We start from the raw sequence: 18,721 nt of genomic DNA on the forward strand, positions 1-18,721 counted from the left end.
AACACCACCGACACACGTCAGGGAAGTGCTTATGAAAGTGTTTGCGTCGCGACGAGCTCGATATATCGATGTGTTCAGGTTACCCATTTACGATTTGAAGTGGTACTTTTATAAGCGAAAATATATCCAAGTATTTTGGGGAGCCACAGATGAACCACGAATAGGGTAAAAGAAGCCGCGAGTAACAAAAGTTTTGAGAACCACCGAGTTAGGGTCACACACAGGGCGGTAACTAGAGGGGGCAAAACTTGGGGGGGGGGGGGTCAGCAGTTTTAGGTGACAGAACAAAGAACACCATTACAAAATTTTGAACTTGTGGGGGCGGAAAAAAATCCTAGTTACGGCCCTGGCCAAACATAACACCTTTTGGCAGGCACCGCGTTTACAAGATGTATCATGTGCGGTGCAATAGCAATTTGAGAGTTTTCGTTAGACTTGCCATGTTGCCAGAGGCGTGCACGCAGAATCGACCTTGAAATACCACAAGGAACTGCGTATGCCCCTGTATATTGCAATGCTCTTTCGATGTTTCAATTGACTTTTAAAAGAAACAAAAAAAAAAACCCCCATCTAAGCTAGTAATTCCCTACGTGGGCGTTAACGCCCCCAGGATAGGATGTTCCAGGGAGGCGGTAAAAGCTTCGTATATAACATAGGATCCTATGGGTTAGATTGCATTGGGGGGCGATGGGACAGAAAAAATTGGGAAACTATGATCTAAGCGATTTGAGATAGTGCCGAAATGTTGCATTGCAGTGAGACATGTACATGGAAAAAACCTCTTCTTTTTGTTTCCTTTCATACAGCTTGAGCTTAACAACTTGACTCCCATGACGTACATTTTTCATGGCCTTCCCCCCCCCCCCCCCCATTCAGTGGAAAAATTGTATTATTGGCATAAGCGGGCATTCGCCGCCGCCCGCCCGCCCCCCCCCCCCCGTTGGAGGAGCCAGTGCATCCCCTTATGCTTATTGACCACAGGCTATCATGAGTCAAATTTATGACTCATAACGCATGACTACAGCAATTTTTTCTATTAAACAACGAGATGTATATGCGGCGAGGGAAAAGAAATGAAAATCAATATTGCAATTTCATTTATAGCTCACAAAGAACAGAGGCGTGTTCAATTCTAAATACACACAATATTATGACGACGTTGAAATAGAGTTACCTCACTGTCCAAGGTTATTATTATTATTTTAATATAGCTACAAGAAATTCATAACTCACTTAAAAGATTCAAATCACAGTCCGTTACTGAACATAACATTTTTGAATAACGAAACTACTAATCCGACTATATACTATACAACTGGGATTTCAAGCAACTTGTTACACATATGTTATAAGGCTTGTTTTTCCCGTTCGTGACACCGAAGATTCGTTATCACTGAAACTCGATCGAATCAACAGAAATCAACGGACACCCGATAAGTTCTGCGGTGAAACACGAACTTCAGAAAAGACGGGAACTTCTTCCTACGGCCCGAGAGACAGACGATCGCTCTCCTCTGGTTCGTCTCCAGGTACGAGGGAAGACACCCGTCGTCATCCGTCGTATGGTACATGTTGGAGATGCTCAAGACACGGCAGTGATTCCGTTCCAGCACGTCTCGCAGGAAAGAATTGGTGACTTCGGTGTCCACGTTCCTCAGTATCAACACCCTACTGCCGACATCGGGTGGCGACTCGTTCCGCTCGACGCGGACCTCCCGATCGCCGCCGATCAGGACACCGCTGCTGGCGAGCTGGTTGACGTGGCGACGAAAGCGCAGGTATATCTTGATGGTGCCGTCTTGGAAATAAGCGCTGCGGATGTTCTCGGAGCCGATCTCCCGACCGATGGCCTTCACGTAAGTGGAGAGTTTCGGTTTCCCTTCCAGGGGCGTCATGAATACAGCGTGCCTCCGACTTATTATCTCGCCGGAAACGGCGTCGATCACGGCTTCGTTCATGAAATGCGGCGGCGACGACATGCTTGCTTACGGCAGCGATGGGACGATACCAATCACGCGGGAGCACATCTTTTATACAGGAATAAATACCTTTTCCTCCCCGGTGAACGATGGGAAAAGTCGCATTGAAGTGCCTGATTGGCTGTTTGACTAACGTTACTCTCGCTATCTCTAAAAAAAAAAAAAAAAATTACAGTCAAACCTTTCTATCTCGAAACCAAAGCTGCTCCAGATCTTTTAACAGCTTTACTCGAAACTGACAGAACCGAAAAAAATTTCGAGATAGAATTTTCGAGAAATAGAATTTGTCTTATTGAGAAAGGAAAAAAATAAGGATGAAAATGGCGGAAAATTCGATTGATTATAAACTAAAAAATACACAATCAATGTTAAATCACACTAAATTACATTACAATTTTTTTGAAGTTGTTTTTAGTAAGGGGTCATTCAAGTATTACGTTATCATCGATGGGGGGAGGGGTTTCGATTTGCTGACAGGAGGGGGGGGTTTGGATAATGCTTACGTCATCTATCACACTTTATGAAAATATGAGTTAGGATTCAGCTGATGACGAAGTTTTGCTGACGGGGGGGGGGGGGTCAAAAATGGCTAAAAATTTGCTTACGTAATACTTGAACGGCCCGTAATGCCCTAAAATTCATTTTTCAACGTTCTTCTGAGATTCGTTGAAATTCGAGTGGTTCGCCAGATCTGATTTCTTCACCACAGATGGGTTCGAAACCCGAAGCTTTCTTGAAGCAATTTTGAATAAGGGGCCGTTCGAGTATTACGTCAAATTTTTAGCCATTTTAACCCCCCCCCCCCCCGCACGCTATTACCTTCGCAATGATATTAACGAAGTCAGCACTGCCTCACCTCATAATTACGCACGTTGGTGGGATCAAAAACGTAAGCGGGAGGTGGGGGCATATGAGGCTCGTGCACCACCCAGACGAAAAAAAAATTTTGAAAAAGATTGAAATTTCGAAAGGAAAATACCTTTATATATGTTATTGCAATTGATTTGTTAATGTCGATGCTATTTGAAGGGTGAGAACACAAAATTTCTCTTTAAGAAATTCATCGTGACCCACCCTTTAAGCCATATATGTTAAACCCTTGCCCCGCGGACCAAATGTGGCCCTGAAGGTTATCTGACGTGGCTGGCCCCACTCAAACCCAATTTTGTAAAAATGAACTAAGCTGCACATTTTTACAGATAGCTTAAATGACCCGCGGCACAATTCCAGATCATTTAAGTGGCCCGTGGCACATTCAAAGATCACTTAAGTAACCCGCGCCACAGTTCCACGATCCGTGGCACATTTAGAGATCACTTGAGTGACATGTGGCACAATTTTAGAGCACTTAAGTGATCCCCAGGGCGGTTCTACATCACTCACGTTAAAGGGTGTCCTGTGAATCCTAATTCAGCCTTTCCCTCATAAACCGTTGGTTGTAGAGGTATGATTCTAATTTAAAAAATGCTCAGAATGTGTTCAAAAAGCATTCTGTACCAGATTACGAGAGTGAAAATAGTGTGCAACAAAATACAAACTTAAACTTTTGTACAGTTCCCCTGTCCTCTTAACTTTCAATTAGAAAGTTGTTGCCCTGACTTTCCTGAGGCCAACAAATGAATTTTCATGTTTCTAAGTGCGATATTCACAGAGATATTTAAATTCAGAGAAAAGTTGGGAAAGCTCAGCACAAATGAGGAAAGGAGCATTGTCCGTTAGTTTATGCTGTTTTTTCCCAACTTTTCTCAGATTTTCCAACTCAGATATCTCAGTGAATATTGAAATTAGAAACATGGATTATTTTTTTGACTCAGGAGGGACAGGGCAACAACTTTCTCAGGGATGGCTTGAGCTATGCCTGCCTCTAGATGCGAAGCCTCGTATGCCACCCCTAAAGGCGACCCCCAGTGGGGGGCTAGGTACAATAATTCAATTATTGCACTTCATTCAGCTAGGAAAATTGGTGGCAGCACTACACATAACAAGCATTACGCAGTAACAAACTTCACCTAGAGTGTGTGCAAGCATGTGCTGACCTAGCAAGTGTCAGGTTTTGAGTGACCAAACAAGTGATCTAGAGAGTTTAGAATCATGTGAGTGAACAAAATAGTGACTTAGAGAGCAGGGGATCCGTTGATGAGTAATCTACAGAGCATGGCCCCGCCAGGGTAGGGCTGGCTGACAGGGCTCCAGCTCAAGGAACCAAGACTAATGTAATATTTTTTCTTCCCTCTTACACCATAAATTTTCAGTGAGCGACCAAGAAAGTGTGCAAGCATGTGAGTCACTTTAGGGACACAGGCATATTTACAGGGGCGAGAATTAAGTGGGCAGGGTGACAAATTTGAGAAATGAATGGGCAAGAAAATTATAAAATGGAAGGGCAGCAAAACCATAAATCTATCTCTGCCGGGCAAGCAATTTTTCTGAGAGACCGTTCATTTCCAACCTCTACTGTGACAGAGAAAAATAATTATACAAATCTAGTATCAGATTTTCTTGATTAAGAAAAAGCTGTATGATGTATGAGTTTTTGTGATTAATATGCACAAAAGATAGATGAACAACAATTTATTGATATTTGGTGCCTCGAAATTTAGTTATTTCACATGAGACTTTTAAAGTGCTTTACTGGATAAAACGATATATTCAAGTGTGTTTGTAAATAATTTATTGCCTTTATATCATGTCGATAAAAAACAAAATACTATCTGGTAGCAAGACATTTTTAAAGCTATGAATGCACTTGAAATAGACGTAACTTTCCACTTTCTTTCTAATCAAAACAAAACGCGAGCATAAGCAGTTAAATGATTTCTGACACCATTATAAAAAATATTTCATATTATCAAGATGAAAAAAAGTCATGATGACTTCCATCAGAATTGAAAATCATTACCTCACTTTTTTTGGCATCTCAGTTTGTCTTAAAAATTGACAAAAATACATATATTTTTTGATTTTCAACTATCAACTGAGAGAGACGACTTCAGATATGTGCACTGACATATGTTTCCTATGCCGTCTTGAACATGAACTTTCACATTCAAAGTGTCTGGAATAACTTGATTTGAAGAAACCAATGATGATTTCACATCAACTTCAACAGGGTCGCTTCCACTGATGAATTCGAGATGATGAAAAGCCATGCCATCATCATCCCTATATTCCACCACTCGTATACCATGAACAGACATAAAACAAAACCTAAATAACAAAAAGGTCATTGTGAAACACTAACAATAAGATCATTTCTGGTATTGCAATGTTATTCCGATATGCATCAGTCACTGCTAAAGTTGACACTATAAATAACACTCTGTAAAAAAAAAAAATTACATCAACAAATATTCCTTACATTACCATTAAATATATCACTAGGAAACAAAGACAAAAGAAACTTAATATTTGACAAAGTCCTGGGTGGGGGGGGGGGGGTACTCCATTGGCCCACCCTTCTGAGTGGAATGAATTATATTCCTAAAAAAAGTACTGTCTTGAGACTTGGCAGCTCCTCTCAGCCATGATTAATAAAAAATTCCTCCTTAGCCAATTTTTTTTAACTGATGAAAGCTTTCTTTAACTCTTACGGATGTCATTTTCTTCTTTGTGATGCAGCACACACATCTTCATGTCTTAAAACTATTACAAACTTCCCAAAGATAAGAATACAATGGTCTACAAAAGTCACAAGTGAGCTGTTGACGAGAATTTTGAAACATATGCACCACTGGAACAGTAACAACTTTTTGTTAATCATTTTGAAGATGCACAATAAAAAAATAAAAATTGCTTTGGACACATCACAAATTCTAGGGCTGTCACTGGTTGTATACTAATTTTTTATCTATACAGATTCTAATATTTTTCTTATCACTTCAAACAAAAATATTTACATTTATAATCAAATCAATAAAATATGACCATGTAACTTGTTAAGCATCTAATCCAATTCATATTTTATACAAGAGAAACACTTCTATAAAAAACCTACTATATTGCAGAAGGACAATTTTTACTTACCCATTCCTTGAAATATTATCAGATGTTTCTGAATTTGTTTCTTCATTGAACCACCTAAAAGTAGACCAATAAGTTTTTTTTCTTGATTCCACAAAAAAATTTAATATTGCTGATTTTTATTGCATGAAGTTTATTTTTTTAATTTACATTACCAAAATAATTAATGAAACCAAAATAATGTAATGGATATCCATTTTGGTAAAATATCCCCAATTTTGCGGTGGAAAAAAAATCAATAATTAAAAATTCTTTTGGAAGCAATAAGGATCTCAACATTAATTTTTTTTTCAACCAAAAATGGTAAGAAATAATGTTATGAAATTTAATTTAATGCAATGATTCTGAATTAAATCACAAACACATACATTTGAATTTCAGAGTAAAAAAATTAGAATTGAATTTTACTTGTGATAATACAAAATCAGAGCCGATGAACGAGCCCAAAAGACATCAGTCCTCAGAGAATTGTACAACTGCACTTCTGATGGCTGAGGTGCTCTCCATGGTGGTTTGCCTGCATAATTACACATGAATTCACAGTTTCAGACTTTTTGATAAAAGATGCTCAGTTAACACAATGAAGCATAAAATTAATTCACTTTAATTCACAGACTTGAATCATTAAATAAAATAGTCAGTTAATGCAGTATTCATAACACACTTTCAAGTTATAGGAGGCTATATATTTCTATGCAAACATATTCATGATTGTATTTGAGTTCTTCAGTCTTTCTCTCCATATGCTTTGTCAAAATATTTCATGATAATTATCTCTATGAAATGATTTGATTATAATCAATGCACATTGAAAAGAAAACTTTTTTTGTAAAAAAGCAAGTGCTTAAATGTATAAATACATGCTGAACAAAGTATGATGAAGTGTTTTAAAATTTGGTTGTCATTGAGATGACTACTAATAGCAGCATGCAGGCTTCTAGAAGTAAATAATATAATCGTAGGCATACGCAGAATTTTCTCGAGGGGGGTTTAAGATTTTTTGCTTCTGAGGGGGGATTTTAATTTTTCTCCCTGCAAAGTAACGCTATAATCTTGTCTTTCAAGGGGGAGGGGGTGTTAGAACCCCCCCCCCCTTTGCATACGCCAATGAATATAATAAATAATATAAATTATGTAAGTGTTTCTTGATCCACAGAATAAGATTACATAAATTACTACACACGTGAAATTATCACAATTTGTATTAGAAATGATAAATATCAGTCCAATCTAAGAAAATAAGAACTTGAGAAAACGTTGAAAGAACTCGAAAAGTTCCCTCCCCCCCCCCTCCCCCCAAAATAAGGATTTCAGATGAAAACAATTTAAATACCGGCTGATTCTGTTTAGCATCCTCAGCAAACGAATGCGCTCTATAATAGTATGTGAAAATAACAAAAAAAAAAAAAAAAAATTCCAGTGTTTTAGAAAAATGACTGTACCCGGAAGAAAACCAAGTTTCAATGCTTTCAACTAATGTGCTTGTTTATGAGAAACTCTTTTACACGTTTTTATAAGAAAAGTGTGGACTATTTCTTAGCTGTATTGTTCTTGTTAAAAATTGCTTGTGAGTCCACAAAATTATCCATGATAATTCATGTTTGAAAGATGTTTAGATTTATAAATCTATTCTATAATATAAAATCACAAACAAACTCGAAAAGGGCCTGTTGCTAAGCAACCGAGTGACGGAAGTGGGTGAAATTTTTGAGTGACGGAAACTCTGTTACGGAAGTGGGTTCGATTCATATATCGATATTCACATTCATATATCGATATGATATCATATATCGATATTGGGTCGATATTCACATATCGGGACCCATTTGACCCATCGGGACCATGTTATGTGCATGTACCAAGAGGCTCCTACATCCTACAGCAGAGCCCTTAGGCTGGAATTTAGATTTCGAGTCCCCAAACCAGCTTTTCAGGGGCCCCTCTGTGATTAATTTATAGTGTGAAAAATCAAAAAGTGATAAGAATCGTTGTGGCCCCTGTCAGCCCTTCCTTTGTGGGGGGGGGGGGGGAGGTCCATGCCGAGAGGTATATATATGTATAATATACACACACAACAGCAGTGCTCCCAACACAGGGTCGGGGTACCCGGGGAAGATTTCACGTATAAGTAAAAAGTTTTCATTTCCAGGGGCCCTTGATGGATCTCATTGTTTTCTTGCTGCTTCAACGTTGAAAAATTTCGATAGCGGAAGCAAAAGATATATCCAGTCTGGGGCCCCACCAAAAGTATGCGAATTGGTGTCCCGGATAATCGGTTGGGGGGTCCTGGATTTTATTCGTTGGTAAAACGAATACAAATGAAAATTTTTCATGGTACTCGCTCCGTGGGATGGCCGACAAGCTTCCAAGTCGGGGCCCATGTTTACAGGTTTCATTTTGGGTGCCCTGGATTTTATTTGTTGGTAAAACGAATACAAATGAAAATTTTTCATAGCACTCGCACCGGGGGATGACCGACAAGCTTCCAAGTCGGGGGCCCCATGTTTACAGGTTTCATTTTGGGGCCCTGGACGAATCTCATTCTTTTCTGTTGTAGAATTCGCAACAGCGGAAGCCCGAGATAAAGCCAGTCTGGGGCCCCACCAAAAGTATGCGAATTGGTGTCCCGGGTAATTGGTTGGGGGCCCTGGATTTTATTCGTTGGTAAAACGAATACAAATGGAAATTTTTCATGGCACTCGCTCCGGGGGATGACCGACAAGCTTCCAAGTCGGGGGCCCCATGTTTACAGGTTTCATTTTGGGGGCCCTGGATTTTATTCGTTGGTAAAACGAATACAAATGGAAATTTTTCATGGCACTCGCCCCGGGGGATGACCGACAAGCTTCCAAGTCGGGGCCCCATGTTTACAGGTTTCATTTTGGGGGCCCTGGATTTTATTCGTTGGTAAAACGAATACAAATGAAAATTTTTCATGGCACTCGCTCCGGGGGATGACCGACAAGCTTCCAAGTCGGGGGCCCCATGTTTACAGGTTTGATTTTGGGGGCCTTGGATGAATCTCATTCTTTTCTGTTGTAGAATTTGCCACAGCCGAAACCCGAGATATAGCCAGTCTGGGGCCGCACTAAAAATCTGCGTATTGTGTCCCCGCTACTGGATGTGGGGCCCTGGATTTTATTCGTTGTAAAATTGATAAAAATGAAAAATTCTCACAGGGGGGTGTCCGACAAGCTTGCAGGTCAGGGCTTCATGGAAATGTTGGCAGGTTGTAATTCGGTGCCCCTGAATGTATCTCATTGATTTTTGTGGTTTAACATTGTAAAATTTGCAACACATCGGTAGCCCAAGATATATCCAGTGTGGGGCCTCACTGAAATTCAGCGAATTGAATCTGGAGACCCCCATGGGGAAGTTTTCTGGGGATACTTGATGAATCTCATTTGTTTTTTGTTGCTTTATTATTATTTTCATTAAAATTCGCTTCTTCAGTAGGCTGGTGCTTTCACACGTCCCTTTCCCCTTTTCCATAGCACGCTGGTGAAGTGGGACGAAATAAACAAGATATGTCCGGGAGAGAAGTGGGGGGGGGGTTGGCCGCCAAAGGCGGCAGGGGGCAGAGCCTCCCTAGTATGTATATAAACTTACCAGAGGGCAGGCATTTCCTATTTGTTTTACATGACAGCTTTTTATTTGGCTCTACATTTCTATTGGTATTGGATACCGACCAAGAAGCCTGTGATTTCTTTTGCAGCTGGACAGCGTGCTGCTTTTCATGGTGAGATTTCTATGTTATGAAACATTCAAAATGAACATTATTACATGAAAATTATCAAATTTTAAAAAATTCCATAAGAAAAACAAATGAACAAAATACATTAAAAATTGTACACATAAAGTATAGGTTTCCATAGAGATGCCCATATTACCTACCTGATAATGTGGATTATACTTTCTCTGATATGTGCGGCTGCAATAGAAAAGATCCACAATGAAAAACCGGTGAATATTATCAAAGCCTCTTGACATGATACCATCAGGGGTATGTCCCAAATCAAATATGTGTCCAAGTTCGTGCAGTGTTGCACCAAGGCTCGATGCATAGCACGCCCAATACCAACCCCTAAATAAATGTATAAAACAAGAGCAAAGAGAAGTTTTAGGAAGCTGATATAAGAATAATAAAGAACAACACTTATAAGAGTATGAATATAATTACATACAGAATTTGAACAAAAAATTTACACTGATAGGGATTGATTAAAAAATAATAATTACTTTTGTTGTAATTAAACAACAGAAATTGTAAACAAGTGGTTGTGAGTTTTCATGAGACCCATAAATAAAGACCCTCATAGACATTGAAATTGTCAGTTAAATTAGGGTTCAACTAGAATTGCATTAGATTCTACAATAAATTAGCCTACTTTAATTCACTTTTGAATAAATTTTCTTTTTGTTGTTTTGATATTTCTTTGACTTAAGGTGAATCTCCGATTTTCAATACAGCAGTATGATAACACGTAACAGTAAAACCCATTAACATCCACAAATGGAACATTCTGAGTCCCTTATCAAGCAAGGTATAGTCTGCAAAATGGTAATCGCCTCCTTACCACCGAAAGCAGGATGGTTGCTTTGCATAAAAATTAGGTAAAGAAACTGAGGTTATAATTTGACTGTATTCAAATATTATAAGTTTTTTTTTTGCCAAATCCCACCAAAGTTGGAATAGTATTTGTACATAAAACCAGTTTCATAATCAATAAATGTTGATATGATACAACTGAGTTGAGTGTTTTCATTTATGAAGAAGAGAATTTAGAGTTATGAAATACAAATGGGCTTATTGTGCAATTGAAAATATTACAAACAAACACAACTTTTGCACTACACTGTTTGAAAAAATACCAATAATGTTTGCTGTAACAAGAAATACGCAGAAATAATAATCCAGCCTCGAGGAAAGCTACACTTACCTACCTGTTACAGCTGTCATCCATGAGATTCATCTTATCTATTCTTCTAGTGTCGCCAAATCTCCATGGGATCTCAGATAAACTTTCTGGCCACGTATGCAGACAAGCAGAACCAAGTAGTGCCAGTCCTCCAGCTGCAAGTGCAGCATAACCCTGTACCATTTCCCTGGCTTCTTTGAAAGACTTTGGTTGTTGCGATGTATCATTCACGTACCTGGTGAATGATATTATTGCAAGGAATTTGCAGTTATCACTTTCCCTCAAGCTGGAACTCATCAACTCAAGAGCAAAGTGTTCCCACAGTTCATTTTCACTCATTCCCAGAGCATTTTCCAAAAGCAAGGAACTTTTAAATACATGGCATACAGGGCGATTCTCTTCTTCTTCTAGGGCAAATGTCTTGGGATTTAGTCCATGGCTTTTTATCTTTTCAGCAGTGAATGTTTGCAGCATCTGCATAGCCAATGAAATTCTTTTAACTGCGCTGGATGCAGAATTATTTTCACCAGGTGGAGCTTGAAATGAACCATGGTCATTTTGGCATACGATATATACAAGGCGGATGAACTTTTTGAAAGGCAAAGGTTTATAATTCAATGAAATTTGTTTAGTTCTGGAATCACAGATTAAAGAAATAAAATTATCACCAGGTACAAGATTCACAAGGACTTTAAAGCATCCACTTATCACAGGCCATGCAATAGGTTCAGAATCCAATGACTTGTTCTGAACAGAAACTTCTCCATCAAGGATTCCAGTGACTTCGCCTTCAAGTAAAGGCAAAGAACAGTTAGTAACATCTGAATTCCTAAAATTTTTTACATTGATATTCATATTGAGTACGATACATAAATCAATTTATGTTCTTTGATGCTTTCATAGCTTGAAAAAATGTACAACATACAGTTGTTTTACAGACGTGATAAATGAAGATTCCACTTTTCAAGTAACATCCTTAATTTCCCCATGAAGGCGAAATCAAATCAATCTGGAAAACAGAATAAAAACATTGATTGCTAGTAAGAATTTATTTTTGTGTGACAGCATACATTTTAAAGCATTTATCTATCATCATGCTGCACTAAGCACATGGGCGAAGATGTGGGGGTCAAAGGTGGAGTTGACTCATCTAATGTATATATAAATTGACATCATCATCGTGCCCCCCCCCCCAGACTTCCATGTCTATCTTCGCCTATGACTAAACAAAACAATTCTAAGTCAATATAGAATATACATGATTCATATGACTACTAAACCGCACATGCACCTCGTCCATATTCCTTTGCGGAACCTCTAACGATTTGGTGATTCATATGACTAGAAAACATGACTAGATCATAATATGCAGGCCTGCAACTAAGCTGGGGCAAACACTGCACTGGTCCAAGCCGAATAGGGGCCTCATAAAATAATGTACACTTATTTTGCATAATAATAACCCTTCCAAGGCGGCTCCAAGCAAACGTCTGTCCAGAGGCCCCAAGTAGACATGCTAGAACCCTGATAATATACTATTACATCAAAAAAATCTGGAACTTATTTTATTATGGAACAATGAGTATAGATAGAACTTGTTTATTTGGTGCTTCCTTTGAAGTAACCCTGTTCAATTATGCATTTTTTCCATCATTCATACAAAGATGTAAATGTGAATTACAAGCCTCTTTTTGCCACATCTTCTAGTACTTTCATCGCTGCACTTCAGAAGTTGAGTAGTTTTTCCCATAACCATTTAAGTGGCAATTAGAAATTCCTGAACCCCCCTTCAAAATGTCATCTTTTTTTAATGAAGTAGGTTTTTCTCTGACTTTCAACAAGTGCAAACTAAGGGGGATTAGGAAAAGATTTCCCATTAAGAAATAATTTTTATAAAATATCTGGGCTCTGTCAATGCTAAAATAAGAGGCTTTTATAGAGGGGAGATATCTTGTCATTGCCGCTTAAAGAGTTAAGCAAATTCTTTATTCGAGGAAGAAGGAAAAAATCACATAGGGGTGCAAGATCAGAGTAATAAGTTAGTTTTGGAAGTATCATAATGTGATGGTTTGAAAAGTAATCTGACACCAGAAAGAACCGGAGAATCCTTAAAAGTCTGCATGATTTGGTGAGACACAAGCAATCAGATCTTTTTAAGGGTCTGGTTTCCAAATCATGTACTTCCCTCATGACAACGCGCCAGCCAGCTCACCGGGCACTCCTGGTGTCAGATTACCTGTCAAAGCATCACATTCTGATACTTCTACAACAGCTTATTACCCTGATCTCGCCCCATGTGCATTTTTCCTCCAATAAAAATTTTGCTTAAGGAGTAATGATTCTCAGGCTCAAAAGAAGTGCAGTGAGGAAGGATGTGGCAAAAAAAGTGACTTAGAATCCGCATTTACATCTTATATGAATGATGGTAAAAATGCATAACTGAACATAGTTACTTTGAAGGAAACACCAAATAAGCAGATTCTACCTGTACTCATTTCTTCTGTAATAAAATAAGTTCCAGAACGTTTTCAACATAGTAGGAGAAATTCAGGGCAGTAACTGGCATATCTAGGAAGGACAAGAATTCAACACTGGAATCCTGGGCCATTGTTATGGTGTTCTTTTGCAAGGGGAAGCCTCAAAAACCCTACGGGGTGCAACCCTACTAAATTAGTTACTTTTCTAACATAATGAAATTAATAAAACTTCAAATTATGCATTCCTAAAGGCAAAACAATAAAAATGCTTTACTAAAATGTCCCTAAAATAAATGAACGAAAATATGAACTCACTTAAATGAAAAAAAGCTTGAATAATCATGCTATCATATGTTTTATGATGAACACACCTAAAAATTGCAAAAACAAAACAAAGAGTGATCAAAACTCTTTTCAGACATCAGAAAATAAATGAGAGACGGATCACAATTGAATATTCAAATTTATATATTTTTAAACATAAAATGTGAGCACAGCCTCTCAGGAGTCACACTCATATGGATTTCGGTCCCATGTTCAAGAAAACTAATGATTAATGCACCTGGCTTTTGCTCTTTTTCACTTACCCACAACAGGTTGTGGCTGCATCTCCACAGCTTTATGCCATACTAGATTCCAGAGGTGTATATATAAATACCTTTCATGTATGGAAATGAAATGGATTCTCACGAGCAAAAATCTCATATTATGTGGGAGGCTCAGAAAATCACTAAAGGGCAATACGTTGCACATGCAGTGTGGACGCAGCATTAAGAGCAATTAATAGCACCAATATGCACAAGTTTTAAAATTGTAAACTTTTTATGGATGTTGTAAGTTCGATATTAGTGCAAAATCTGGGCCAATCAAAACCTTCAAAAATACAAAATGTAGTCTACGCTCATTATAACGACCCTTTTGATCCACAGGAAACAGAAATTATACTGGGTCGTTGTTACAGTGAACGTTTTAAAAAAAAACATAAAATTTAGTTTCTATGCTTTTTGAAATGTTTGGAATTTCCCTTCAAATGAATATTAACACAATTAAGAAAAATGAAAACACAAGTATATGCTTAATTATTTTCATGAATGTTTCGAGTTTATTAATGCACTAGCTACAGTATAATGCGCTGCCCAGGTTTTCTTCAACTACTGGGAGGATTTAAAAAGTGACAAACCATTATAAAAGAATAAACTATTATGCATAATATTGACAGAGTTAAAGAAGTGACAAACAACTATTGTAAAGGCATATGCACATCTGAAACGCATTGCTAGAGAACCATGGTAACCAAAGTAAACATTCCGATTGTTGAGGCACAGGAACCACTGTTGTTCTACACTTTTTAGTTGTTGTTTTTTCGGGCATTCGCCTTGGTCTGACGAACTTTTAAAGTAGCCCATCATTCAAGTAGGGTCCCATTTGGTAAATATGCAAAATTTGACGACAATCGTCGGTTTAGAATTATAGATATAGCCACAGATACTCAGAGTGCAATCAAGTTTCACTCCAAATAGGAAACTGTACACTAACAAATACAATAGTACATGCAAAGTTTCACAACATGAATCACCAAATAAATTTCACATTTTTTTAATATTTTACCTATACCACTGAAGAAAACAACACCACACATCACTGGAAAAGTCAATACATAAACAGTAGCTGGCAAATATGCGTGTATGAGATGATCGTCTGGGAAAAAAGGCTGGAAATAACAAAACAAATTGCAAATTAATATTTGATCATTTGTAACACATAATAATAAATCTTTATTTGCATATGGGGCCAGACCCATGCAAGGCTGGTGTATAATTAAAAAAGAAAACCATGCTTCATTAGAATGAGCATAACCAACACAATAATAACGCATATTCAGGGGAAAAAAATCAACTACGAATATAAAAAATTCAAAAACTTCACAGCATCGTTAAAAAAAAAGAAATAGTTTTGGGCAAACTTTTCATTACTCTTTTTTTGACCAATTCCCAATATACCGTTGTGTTGCAAAATTTTTGTATGTACCAAAACAGTGATATGTCGCTAACATAATGCTTCTGGGTCCTAAAATGTAGATGGCGCCACTGCACCTGATTTTTCTTTTCCAGCTTATTATTGCCATTTTGTTTTGCTCAAAGCTGGTCTTGCTTTGTTGTGTCGTTTTTTCACACTATTTCCTGTCTCCCCCCCCCCCCCCCGTTATGGCTGACGGCATAGATTTAATGTATCTGCACTGGCTACAATTTGAAAAGCAGAGAATCGCTATAGACCTCTGTATGAAGATGGGCCTGATAGCCAATAATTACGAATGCCCAACCTGCCATTTACCGATGAAGTTAGTGGTGCAAAAAGATGTAAGCAGCGGTTTTGGTTGTTGGTATTGCCCATGGACGGAGATACGGGGAAAGGTAGAGTAGACAGATCTAATGTATATGCGTATATATGAATTAACATCATCATCGTGCACCCCCTCCCCAGACTTCCAAGTCTATCTCCACCTATGGTCCTGCCAAGTCAAAGGCCACCATACAGTGCAAAGTTTATCCATGGAGGCGCATGGTTTTTTTTTTACTTTATCACAAATTCCCCTCCAAGAAGCCCCACTCTGAAGTTTCCATCATAGGGGGGTCTAGCTCCAGGATATGAGTGGGGGGGGGGGGGGTGGCATGCATGAACCCATACCCCTGAATGCATGTAAACGGGTCTGAAGATCTGGTTAACATTTTTTAGGGTAAACCTAAATCGGTAGACATTTCTAGAGAGCAGCGAAAAGTGTTTTTGCCCGGGAGCTCCATGTTCTTTAGACGTCCCTGGCTCTATAGAAGTTTTTTTTTTTCATAACGTATGAAAATCGAAATCGATACGTGCGTACATATAAAGAGAATATGAAACATTTGCCCAATCCACGGTTGGTTGCACAATAAGGACACGAAACGTAAGCAGGACCACGACATCTTATCGAGTCCCGGGACCACTTCCCCCCCCCCTCCGATTAACATGTGAAGAAAAACTTCTAGAAAAATACTTCAATAATTTGGAGAGCCTATTTGACTGGGAGGGATGGGTGACCAGGGGCCTTTCGGCCCTCCTATATTAAGACGCCTTTAACTATGAAACCTCGAGAATGAAAAATAACTAAATGACATTAATATTACCTCAGCGACGAGCTTCAGACCGAGAAATAAAATTAAAGCAGTCCCTAGGAAAACTAATATTTTACCAGCCAGGCTTCTTCTTCTTCTTCTTCTTCAATTATACAGGGCTTTATGCCTTCGGGCCATCCCCTGTTAGAGAAAGAAACTTCCACAAGAGCATAGAATATGTTATAAAAATGTACTAACGAAAGAGCTTTCAACAATCACAGAACACATAGAAATTTCAGCAATTTCCATTCTTCCTTCTTCTTCAGAAGGGTATGAAAAAAAGAAAAAAAAAAAAACACAAACCAGACGAAACAAACGCAGATGGAGATGTTATATGAGATGGAGAAGAAGTCTTCAGGCTTAGGGGACGATGCTAAGCCGCTTTAAAATGATATGATGACATGGAGTCCCTGGATGAGTGTGTGGTAACAAAAAATGAAACCAAACAACCAAGGTAGAAAAGGACAAAAAACCAAACGAGAGAAAGAAAGAGGGGGAGAGAAAAAAAACAAGAAATAAAAACTCAAGAAAATCGTTGACTAAGGGTAACAAACCTCTCAAAGCAACAGATAATGTTCTCAGGTCTGCCTGAACAGAACTCGGACCAACACCTAACTGGTGGAGAAAGAGAATTAAAAGTTGAGAACCGAACCTGGGAGAACCTAATACAAGAAAACAAAAAGTGAGAGGAAGTTTCAGGAATCTTGCATTGTAGACAGAGAGGGTTAGCCATTTTCTTAATACGATGTAGGTATTCGTTCAAGGGAGCTCTATTGCAAATAAGTTTGTAAAATAAACATTCCAACCTTCTATTCGAAAACAAAGGGGAGAAGTTCTGGCAGCAGTTATAGAAGGAGCTAAACTCAGGAATAGATAAGAAAAGAGCATTGCGAATATTTTCCTTGAAGTGGCGATAGTAAAGAGAACGAATGTCCTCTACATAAAGGCTAGAAGGTAGAAGATCAACAGTAGTAGAAGCTACAGTACGAACATGATTGTCAATAGTTTCATTAATGGCAATGCCCGAATGACTTGGGACCCAGATTAGTGATATGCTGTTAACCAAAGAACTAGTATGAACCAGTTGAGCATACAGTAGGTGAGTCACCGTAGATGAATGAATAGAGAAATTGTCGAGAGCCATGATGACTGATTTGGAATCCGTAAATATGAATATTGAAGAATTAGACGATTGAATGAAGGATCTAAGACCTAAAGTAATAGCAAGGGCCTCCGCAGTGAAAACTGAGGAGTCTTTATTAATGAACCAAGACTTGATAACTTTTGTAACCAAACAGAAAGCTCCACAAACCACTTGAGATGATTTAGACGCATCCGTAGCAATTACATGAGCATTCAGCGGCAGAGACTCAATGTACTCTTGGAATATTGTTTGATAAGGGATGGTAGACTTAGTTTTTTGAAAGTTAAGACCCTCCGATATGAAATAGATATTTGAGGGTATCCACGGCCAAAAAGAATAAATTGGACGCAGCATGGACCTGTGGGAAAAACCAATGGTATTATTGAACTGTGATATTTTCCTAGCCAAAGATGGCGAGAGGCGACAAAAACCCGAATCTATATGGTTAGAGTGACCCTGCGTGGGAGAGGCTGTGGCAGAAATACAAGATAACCCAATCCTGAAGAGAATGGAATCCTGAAAGGAGGGTAGGGCGAGAATGGTTCTGAGTTTATCTATGCGAGTTGACGTAGGGAGGCCTAAGATAGATCTCATCGAGGAGTTATAGATTGTGTTTATCTTGGTGAGAGAAGATTTGGCTGCATTAAACCAGGCCACAGCTCCGTAACCAATGGTACCTCCAATGATGCTCATTAGCACAGGTTTGAGGAACTTGCAAGGAATATTTCTTGATGAGTGAGAGATGGAGCGACAAATGTTTAAATATAGAGTGCCCTTAGAACGCAGAGATGATAATTGTTTTTTCCAGGTGAGAGTACAATCCAGATGAACACCCAGAACTTTCAAGTACGGATCAAACGGAATGGATTCGCCATTAATGTTGAAAGAAGGAAAGTATGGAGGTCGTCTCCGTGAAAAAATAGAAAAACGAGATTTGGATAGAGAGATGCACAATCCACTATTTTCAGCCCATCTGAGAATGTTAGGCAAGGTGTTCATCAATCTGAACTCAGCATACTTCCCATCTAACGCATTC

At 38.6% G+C, this 18,721-nt stretch overlaps 1 protein-coding gene across 1 annotated transcript; it reads right to left on the reverse strand.

Annotated features, from left to right (window-relative positions):
- Positions 1–4,633: 4,633 nt before the first annotated feature.
- Positions 4,634–16,627, reverse strand: LOC149086754 (uncharacterized). The gene is made up of 9 exons (XM_089231116.1): positions 16,554–16,627; positions 15,004–15,106; positions 13,711–13,766; positions 10,944–11,927; positions 9,894–10,083; positions 9,609–9,747; positions 6,408–6,516; positions 6,003–6,056; positions 4,634–5,186 (listed from the first exon to the last, which is right to left on the reverse strand). Exons 4-9 carry the CDS (start codon positions 11,771–11,773, stop codon positions 4,943–4,945), a joined length of 1,566 nt encoding a protein of 521 aa, XP_089087242.1. The 5' UTR covers positions 11,774–11,927; positions 13,711–13,766; positions 15,004–15,106; positions 16,554–16,627; the 3' UTR covers positions 4,634–4,942.
- Positions 16,628–18,721: the final 2,094 nt, after the last annotated feature.

The sequence above is a fragment of the Pholcus phalangioides genome, unplaced genomic scaffold (genome assembly GCF_987345545.1).
Source record: "Pholcus phalangioides strain wild (caught in Gottingen) unplaced genomic scaffold, Ppha-v1.0 ptg000004l_1, whole genome shotgun sequence".
Taxonomy (NCBI): domain Eukaryota; kingdom Metazoa; phylum Arthropoda; class Arachnida; order Araneae; family Pholcidae; genus Pholcus; species Pholcus phalangioides.